This window comes from Coregonus clupeaformis, chromosome 10, assembly GCF_020615455.1.
Source record: "Coregonus clupeaformis isolate EN_2021a chromosome 10, ASM2061545v1, whole genome shotgun sequence".
Classification (NCBI taxonomy): domain Eukaryota; kingdom Metazoa; phylum Chordata; class Actinopteri; order Salmoniformes; family Salmonidae; genus Coregonus; species Coregonus clupeaformis.
In genome coordinates this window covers 6,403,020-6,413,019 of record NC_059201.1, presented here as the reverse complement: position 1 = coordinate 6,413,019, position 10,000 = coordinate 6,403,020, and the positions used below count along the sequence as shown (strand labels likewise).

General features: G+C 42.1%; 1 protein-coding gene across 1 annotated transcript in view; it reads right to left on the bottom strand.

The window, feature by feature from the left end:
* Positions 1 to 10,000, bottom strand: part of kif5ab (kinesin family member 5A, b) — a 115,330-nt gene that overhangs the window by 6,219 nt on the left and 99,111 nt on the right. The window contains exons 20-23 of the mRNA XM_041887372.2: positions 7,395 to 7,496; positions 6,620 to 6,680; positions 3,953 to 4,024; positions 3,698 to 3,802 (exon numbers count right to left, since the gene is read on the bottom strand). Coding sequence (XP_041743306.2) covers positions 3,698 to 3,802; positions 3,953 to 4,024; positions 6,620 to 6,680; positions 7,395 to 7,496 — 340 coding nt within the window. The remainder of the gene's footprint in view (positions 1 to 3,697; positions 3,803 to 3,952; positions 4,025 to 6,619; positions 6,681 to 7,394; positions 7,497 to 10,000) is intronic.

The following is a 10,000-nucleotide window of genomic DNA, read 5'->3' as shown; positions in this document are numbered from 1 at the left end:
AACATTGTATTGCAGTAGTAGAGGCAGCAGTAGATAACATAGCATTGCATTGCAGTAGTAGAAGCAGCAGTAGGTAACATAACATTGCATTGAAGTAGTAGAAGCAGTAGGTTACATAACATTGTATTGCAGTAGTAGCAGCAGCAGTAGGCAACATAACATTGCATTGCAGTAGTAGAAGCAGCAGTAGGTAACATAACATTGCATTGAAGTAGTAGAAGCAGCAGTAGGTAACATAACATTGCATTGAAGTAGTAGAAGCAGTAGGTTACATAACATTGTATTGCAGTAGTAGAAGCAGCAGTAGGTAACATAACATTGCATTGCAGTAGAAGCAGCAGTAGTAGGTAACATACCATTGTATTGCAGTAGTAGCAGCAATAGGTAACATAACATTGCATTGCAGTAGTAGAGGTAGGTAACATTACATTGTATTGCAGTAGTATCAGCAGTAGTAGGTAACATAACATTGTATTGCAGTAGTAGAAGCAGTAGTTAACATAACATTGTATTGCAGTAGTAGCAGCAGTAGGTTACATAACATTGTATTGCAGTAGTAGAAGCAGTAGGTAACATAACATTGTATTGCAGTAGTAGAAGCAGCAGTAGGTAACAAAACATTGTATTGCAGTAGTATCAGCAGCAGTAGGTAACAAAACATTGTATTGCAGTAGTAGAAGCAGCAGTAGGTACATAACATTGCATTGCAGTAGTATCAGCAGCAGTAGGTAACATAACATTGTATTGCAGTAGAAGCAGTAGTTAACATAACATTGTATTGCAGTAGTAGAAGCAGCAGTAGGTAACATTACATTGTATTGCAGTAGTAGAAGCAGCAGTAGTTAACATAACATTGTATTGCAGTAGTAGAAGCAGCAGTAGGTAACAAAACATTGTATTGCAGTAGTAGAAGCAGCAGTAGGTAACATAACATTGTATTGCAGTAGTAGAAGCAGCAGTAGGTAACATAACATTGTATTGCAGTAGTAGAAGCAGCAGTAGGTAACATAACATTGCATTGCAGTAGTATCAGCAGCAGTAGGTAACATAACATTGTATTGCAGTAGAAGCAGTAGTTAACATAACATTGTATTGCAGTAGTAGAAGCAGCAGTAGGTAACATTACATTGTATTGCAGTAGTAGAAGCAGCAGTAGTTAACATAACATTGTATTGCAGTAGTAGAAGCAGCAGTAGGTAACAAAACATTGTATTGCAGTAGTATCAGCAGCAGTAGGTAACAAAACATTGTATTGCAGTAGTAGAAGCAGCAGTAGGTAACATAACATTGTATTGCAGTAGTAGAAGCAGCAGTAGGTAACATAACATTGCATTGCAGTAGTATCAGCAGCAGTAGGTAACATAACATTGTATTGCAGTAGAAGCAGTAGTTAACATAACATTGTATTGCAGTAGTAGAAGCAGCAGTAGGTAACATAACATTGTATTGCAGTAGTAGAAGCAGCAGTAGGTAACATAACATTGTATTGCAGTAGTAGAAGCAGCAGTAGGTAACATTACATTGTATTGCAGTAGTAGAGGCAGCAGTAGGTAACATAACATTGCATTGCAGTAGTAGAGGCAGCAGTAGTTAACATAACATTGCATTGCAGTAGTAGTAGCAGTAGATAACATAACATTGTATTGCAGTAGTAGAAGCAGCAGTAGGTAACATAACATTGTATTGCAGTAGTAGAGGCAGCAGTAGGTAACATAACATTGCATTGCAGTAGTAGAGGCAGCAGTAGTTAACATAACATTGCATTGCAGTAGTATCAGCAGCAGTAGGTAACATAACATTGCAGTAGTATCAGCAGCAGTAGGTATCATTACATTGTATTGCAGTAGAAGCAGCATCAGTAGGTAACATAACATTGTATTGCAGTAGTAGAAGCAGCAGTAGGTAACATAACATTGTATTGCAGTAGTAGAAGCAGCAGTAGGTAACATAACATTGTATTGCAGTAGTAGAAGCAGCAGTAGGTAACATAACATTGCATTGCAGTAGTATCAGCAGCAGTAGGTAACATTACATTGTATTGCAGTAGAAGCAGCAGCAGTAGGTAACATAACATTGTATTGCAGTAGAAGCAGTAGTTAACATAACATTGCATTTCAGTATAAGCAGCAGCAGGTAACATAACATTGCATTGAAGTAGTAGAGGCAGTAGGTTACATAACATTGTATTGCAGCATCAGCAGTAGGTAACATAACATTGTATTGCAGTAGTAGAAGCAGCAGTAGGTAACATAACATTGTATTGCAGTAGTAGAGGCAGCAGTAGATAACATAACATTGCATTTCAGTAGTATCAGCAGCAGTAGGTAACATAACATTGCATTTCAGTAGAAGCAGCAGTAGTAGGTAACATAACATTGTATTGCAGTAGTAGCAGCAGCAGTAGGTAACATAACATTGTATTGCAGTAGTATCAGCAGCAGTAGGTAACAAAACATTGTATTGCAGTAGTATCAGCAGCAGTAGGTAACATTACATTGTATTGCAGTAGCAGAAGCAGTAGGTAACATAACATTGTATTGCAGTAGTAGAGGCAGCAGTAGGTAACATAACATTGCATTGCAGTAGGAAAAGCAGCAGTAGGTAACATAACATTGTATTGCAGTAGTAGAAGCAGCAGTAGGTAACATAACATTGTATTGCAGTAGTAGAGGCAGCAGTAGGTGACATAACATTGTATTGCAGTAGTATCAGCAGCAGTAGGTAACAAACATTGTATTGCAGCAGTAGCAGCATCAGTAGGTAACATAATATTGTATTGCAGTAGTAGAAGCAGCAGTAGGTAACATAACATTGCATTGCAGTAGAAGCAGCAGTAGTAGGTAACATAACATTGTATTGCAGTAGAAGAAGCAGTAGGTAACATAACATTGTATTGCAGTAGTAGCAGCAGTAGGTTACATAACATTGTATTGCAGTAGTAGCAGCAGTAGGTTACATAACATTGTATTGCAGTAGTAGAAGCAGTAGGTTACATAACATTGTATTGCAGTAGTATCAGCAGCAGTAGGTAACATAACATTGTATTGCAGTAGTATCAGCAGCAGTAGGTAACATTACATTGTATTGCAGTAGAAGCAGTAGGTAACATAACATTGCATTGCAGTAGCAGCAGCAGCAGTAGGTATCATTACATTGTATTGCAGTAGTAGATGCAGCAGTAGGTCGCATAACATTGTATTGCAGGAGAAGCAGTAGGTAACATAACATTGTATTTTAGTAGTAGTAGCAGCAGTAGGTAGCATAACATTTCCAGCTGCCTTATTTTCCAGGGGACTTTTATCTGCTGTACAGGGTGATTGATGTAGCTGGCTCGTACCCAGAGGATAGTCATGACCAACAGCATAGCTAGTACTGATACCATTTGCTTTGTCCATTTCATCCTTCTACTACTCATTCTGCTCTGGGGCCTCAGCTCTAAGTCATACTGCAGGTGTGTATGGAATAGAAATAGGATTTGGTTCAGTAAGCGAGGAGTAAAACTAGGTCCAGGTATTCATAAAGCATCTCAGAATAGCAGTGCTGATCTAGGACCAGGTCCCCCCTGACCATATAATCATTCATTATGATCAGATGTGTTATTATAATTATCAGTATATCAGCACTCCTACACTGAGACTTGTTGTTAATATGGGCCCAGTCTGCTCTGCACAACACATTGAACCATTCAACTGCCCACCTGTTTGTGAACCTTTGTAAGCTGGTCCAGGTTGTTCTCAAGAAAGGAAATCTTCTGCTTTTGGTGGCTAGATCCACCGCTATCATCTCGCTCCATCTCTGAATGCTGTGGATGGGGGGTGGGGGGAAGAGAGAGGTGGAGATCACACTAGATGTTATGGACTATTGAATAATTGAGATTTTATCTACCTCCTTCATTCCTCCTCTCCCTCCCTCCTCCACTTCCTCTCTTCCTTTTTCTCCTTTATTCACTCACTCTTTTGACTCGAATCGTGAGGTCTTGAACAAAAAGCTTCCGCAGGTTGTGGAGGGTCTGGAGTTCACGAGCCTGTACAACAGAGAGAGAGAGAAAGACAGAGAGAGAGTGAAAGAGAGAGAGAGAGAGAGAGAGAGGAGAGAGAGAGAGAGAGAGAGAGAGAGAGAGAGAGAGAGAGAGAGAGAGAGAGAGAGAGAGAGAGAGAGAGAGAGAGAGAGAGAGAGAGAGAGAGAGAGAGAGAGAGAGAGAGAGAAAGAAAGAAAGAGAGAAAGAGAGAGAGAGAGAGAGAGAGAGAGAGAGAGAGAGAGAGAGAGAGAGAGAGAGAGAGAGAGAGACATCATCCTTAGCTCTGGCATCTTCCCCAGTATTTGGAACCAAGGACTGATCACCCCAATCCACAAAAGTGGAGAAAAATTTGACCCCAATAACTACCGTGGGATATGGGTCAACAGCAACCTAGGGAAAATCCTCTGCATTATCATTAACAGCAGACTAGTTAATTTCCTCAGCGAAAACAATGTACTGAGCAAATGTCAAATTGTTTTTTTTATCAAATTACCGTACGACAGACCACGTATTCACCCTGCACACCCTAATTGACAAACAAACAAAACAAAACAAAGGCAAAGTCTTCTCATGCTTTGTTGATTTCAAAAAAGCTTTTGACTCAATTTGGCATGAGGGTCTGCTTTACAAATTGATGGAAAGTGGGGTTGGGGGAAAAACATACGACATTATAAAATCCATGTACACAAACAACAAGTGTGTGGTTAAAATTGGCAAAAAACACACACATTTCTTTCCACAGGGCCGTGGTGTGAGACAGGGATGCAGTTTAAGCCCCACCCTCTTCAACATATATATCAACGAATTGGCGAGGGCACTAGAACAGTCTGCAGCACCCGGCCTCACCCTACTAGAATCTGAAGTTAAATGTCTACTGTTTGCTGATGATCTGGTGCTTCTGTCACCTACCAAGGAGGGCCTACAGCAGCACCTAGATCTTCTGCACAGATTCTGTCAGACCTGGGCCCTGACAGTAAATCTCAGTAAGACAAAAATAATGGTGTTCCAAAAAAGGTCCAGTTGCCAGGACCACAAATACAAATTCCATCTAGACACCGTTGCCTTAGAGCACACAAAAAACGATATATACCTCGGCCTAAACATCAGCGCCACAGGTAACTTCCACAAAGCTGTGAACGATCTGAGAGACAAAGCAAGAAGGGCCTTCTATGCCATCAAAAGGAACATAAAATTTGACATACCAATTAGGATCTGGCTAAAAATACTTGAATCAGTTATAGAACCCATTGCCCTTTATGGTTGTGAGGTCTGGGTTCCGCTCACCAACCAAGAATTCACAAAATGGGACAATCACCAAATTGAGACTCTGCATGCAGAATTCTGCAAAAATATCCTCTGTGTACAACGAAAAACAGCAAATAATGCATGCAGAGCAGAATTAGGCCGATACCCGCTACTTATCAAAATCCAGAAAAGAGCAGTTAAATTCTATAACCATTTAAAAGGAAGCGATTCCCAAACCTTCCATAGCAAAGCCATCACCTACAAAGAGATGAACTTGGAGACGAGTCCCCTAAGTAAGCTGGTCCTGGGGCTCTGTTCACAAACACAAACAGACCCCACAGAGCCCCAGGACAACAAAAACAAAACAATTAGACCCAACCAAATTATGAGAAAACAAAAAGAGAATTAATTTGGAAAGAATTAACAAGAAAACAGAGCAAACTAGAATGCTATTTGGCCCTAAACAGAGAGTACACAGTGGCAGAATAACTGACCACTGAGACTGACCCAAACTTAAGGAAAGCTTTGACTATGTACAGACTCAGTGAGCATAGCCTTGCTATTGAGAAAGGCCGCCGTAGGCAGACCTGGCTCTCAAGAGAAGACAGGCTATGTGCACACTGCCCACAAAATGAGGTGGAAACTGAGCTGCACTTCCTAACCTCCTGCCAAATGTATGACCATATTAGAGACACATATTTCCCTCAGATTACACAGACCCACAAAGAATTTGAAAACAAACCCAATTTTGATAAACTCCTTTATCTACTGGGTGAAAAACCACAGTGTTCCATCACAGCAGCAAGATTTGTGACCTGTTGCCACAAGAAAAGGGCAACCAGTGAAGAACAAACACCATTGTAAATACAACCCATATTTATGTTTATTTATTTTCCCATTTGTACTTTAACTATTTGCACATTGTTACAACACTGTATATATACATAATATGACATTTGAAATGTCTTTATTCTTTTGAAACTTCTGAGTGTAATGTTTACTGTTAATATTTATTGTTTATTTCACTTTTGTTTACTATCTACTTCACTTGCTTTGGCAATGTTAACATAGGTTTCCCATGCCATTAAAGCCCTTAAATTGAAATTGAAATTGAGAGAGCGAGAGAGAGAGAGAGAGAGAGAGAGAGAGAGAGAGAGAGATTGAAAGAGGGAGAGATAGTGATTGAAAGAGGGAGAGAGAGAGAGAGATTGAAAGAGAGAGAGAAAGAGAGATTGAAAGAGGGAGAGATAGTGATTGAAAGAGGGAGAGAGAGAGAGAGATTGAAAGAGGGAGAGAGATTGAAAGAGGGAGAGATTGAAAGAGGGAGAGATAGATATATAGAGTAAATATACTTACGACAGTCTCCTCCAGCACTTTAAGGTCCTGCTTAGACTGCTCGTGGCGTTCATTAAGAAATCTGGGAAAACAGAGAGCAAATACATAAATCTATAAAACCCATTCAGTACCACTTGACATGAATAATTACATTCATGCTGTGCTTAGATATAATGTAGTCACATGCATTAGGTTGCTACAACACATTATCTTTTATAGTTTGTTTAGCCCAGAGCATGTTCAGCGTGTGTGTGTGTGTATGTGTGTGTGTGTGTTTAACCCAGAGCATGTTCAGTCAGCCATATGTTCAGTGTTCTTGGTGGTCAGTCAGAGTTGTAAATAAACAGACAGCTGGCCTCAATTCACTCCCTAGTCTTACCCTCCCCCTAACCCCTAACCCCTCCCCCCTCCCCCTAACCCCTCCCCCTAACCCCTTCACCCTCCCCCTAACCCCTCCTCCTCCCTCTTCCCCCCTTCCCCCCCCCCCTAACCCCTCCCCCCCCCCCCCCCTTATTCTCCTACTGTATGTGTGTGTGAGTGTGTGTATGAATGTGTGTTTGTATGTGTGTGTGTGTGTGTGTGTGTGTGTGTGTGTGTGTGTGTGTGTGTGTGTGTGTGTGTGTGTGTGCGTGTGTGTGTTTGTGCGTGTGTGTGTGTTTGTGCGTGTGTGTGTGTGTGTGTGTGTGTGTGTGTGCGTGTGTGTGTGTTTGTGCGTGTGTGTGTGTGTGTGTGTGTGTGTGTGTGTGTGTGTGTGTGTGTGTGTGTGTGTGTGTGTGTGTGTGTGTGTGTGACTCACGTCAGCTCCTCCAGTTGCAGGGTCTTGTGGTGTTCCTGACTCCTGAGACGGTCAAAGTCGCTCCTCAGCTGCTCCAACTCCAGATGTAGACGACAGTTACGACTAGAGAGAGACAGTCTGATGTTATTAAACAACAGGGTAAATATAGAGACAGTCTGGTGTTAATAAACAACAGGGTAAATATAGAGACAGTCTGATGTTAATAAACAACAGGGTAAATATAGAGACAGTCTGGTGTTATTAAACAACAGGGTAAATATAGAGACAGTCTGGTGTTATTAAACAACAGGGTAAATATAGAGACAGTCTGATGTTAATAAACAACAGGGTAAATATAGAGACATTCTGGTGTTATTAAACAACAGGGTAAATATAGAGACAGTCTGATGTTAATAAACAACAGGGTAAATATAGAGACAGTCTGGTGTTATTAAACAACAGGGTAAATATAGAGACATTCTGGTGTTAATAAACAACAGGGTAAATATAGAGACATTCTGGTGTTATTAAACAACAGGGTAAATATAGAGACAGTCTGATGTTAATAAACAACAGGGTAAATAGAGAGACATTCTGGTGTTATTAAACAACAGGGTAAATATAGAGACAGTCTGGTGTTAATAAACAACAGGGTAAATATAGAGACAGTCTGATGTTAATAAACAACAGGGTAAATATAGAGACAGTCTGGTGTTATTAAACAACAGGGTAAATATAGAGACATTCTGGTGTTATTAAACAACAGGGTAAATATAGAGACAGTCTGATGTTAATAACACACATGTACAGATGGAGCCTACAGTATGTTGGGAGGTAGGGTAGGTAGAATTACAATGAGGGAGATGATGGGAGAGACGGAGAGTGGGAAATGGAGAGGGAGGAGGAAAGAAGGTGAGACCCACCCTGCAGTACATATTGGGACCCACACCGCAGTACAGATTGGGACCCACACTGCAGTATGGATTGGGACCCACACAGTAGTACAGATTGGGACCCACACTGCAGTACAGATTGGGACCCACACTGCAGTACAGTTTGGGACCCACACTGCAGTACAGATTGGGACCCACACTGCAGTACGGTCTGGGACCCACACTGAAGTACAGATTGGGACCCACACTGGAGTACGGATTGGGACCCACACTGCAGTACAGATTGGAACCCACACTGCAGTACAGATTGGGACCCACACTGCAGTACAGATTGGGACCCACACAGCAGTACAGATTGGGACCCACACAGCAGTACAGATTGGGACCCACACTGCAGTACAGATTGGGACCCACACAGCAGTACAGATTGGGACCCACACAGCAGTACAGATTGGGACCCACACAGCAGTACAGATTGGGACCCACACAGCAGTACAGATTAGGACCCACAGAGCAGTACAGATTGGGACCCACACAGCAGTACAGATTGGGACCCACACAGCAGTACAGATTGGGACCCACAGAGCAGTACAGATTGGGACCCACACAGCAGTACATATTGGGACCCACACAGCAGTACAGATTGGGACCCACACAGCAGTACAGATTGGGACCCACACAGCAGTACATATTGGGACCCACACAGCAGTACAGATTGGGACCCACACAGCAGTACATATTGGGACCCACACAGCAGTACAGATTGGGACCCACACAGCAGTACAGAGGCACAGCATGACACAGTATGACAATGAGAGTAGGGTAGTGAATGACAATGAGAGGGATGGTCCCGTCTGGCTCAGTTGGTAGAGCATAGCACTTGTAACACCAGGATTGTGGGTCCGATTCCCGCTGGGGCCACCCATACGAAAAATGTATACATGCAAATATAACTGTAAGTCGCTTTGGATAAAAGCGTCTGATAAATAGCAGATATTATGAAGGTACTGACTCAGTGAGGTTGTCACTCTCTCTTGTGACAGCAGAGATTAATCGGGTAGCAGAGATTTGGTTCTGGGGGGCCGAGATTACACAAAGATGTTACAGATGCTGGTGCCAGGTGACACTGTGAAATATAGTAGAGAATTACAACAAGAGGGAGGTGAAGGATAAGAAAAGGAGAGAGAGAGAGAGAGAGAGAGAGGGAGAGGAGGAGAGAAAGATACTGACTCAGTGAAAGGGAGAAGAGAAAGGCACTGACTCAGTGAAAGGGAGAAGAGAAAGGCACTGACTCAGTGAAAGGGAGAAGAGAAAGGCACTGACTCAGTGAAAGGGAGAAGAGAAAGACACTAACTCAGTGAAAGGGAGAAGAGAAAGACACTGACTCAGTGAAAGGGAGAAGAGAAAGGCACTGACTCAGTGAAAGGGAGAAGAGAAAGACACTGACTCAGTGAAAGGGAGAAGAGAAAGGCACTGACTCAGTGAAAGGGAGAAGAGAAAGGCACTGACTCAGTGAAAGGGAGAAGAGAAAGGCACTGACTCAGTGAAAGGGAGAAGAGAAAGATACTGACTCAGTGAAAGGGAGAAGAGAAAGATACTGACTCAGTGAAAGGGAGAAGAGAAAGACACTGACTCAGTGAAAGGGAGAAGAGAAAGGCACTGACTCAGTGAAAGGGAGAAGAGAAAGGCACTGACTCAGTGAAAGGGAGAAGAGAAAGGCACTGACTCAGTGAA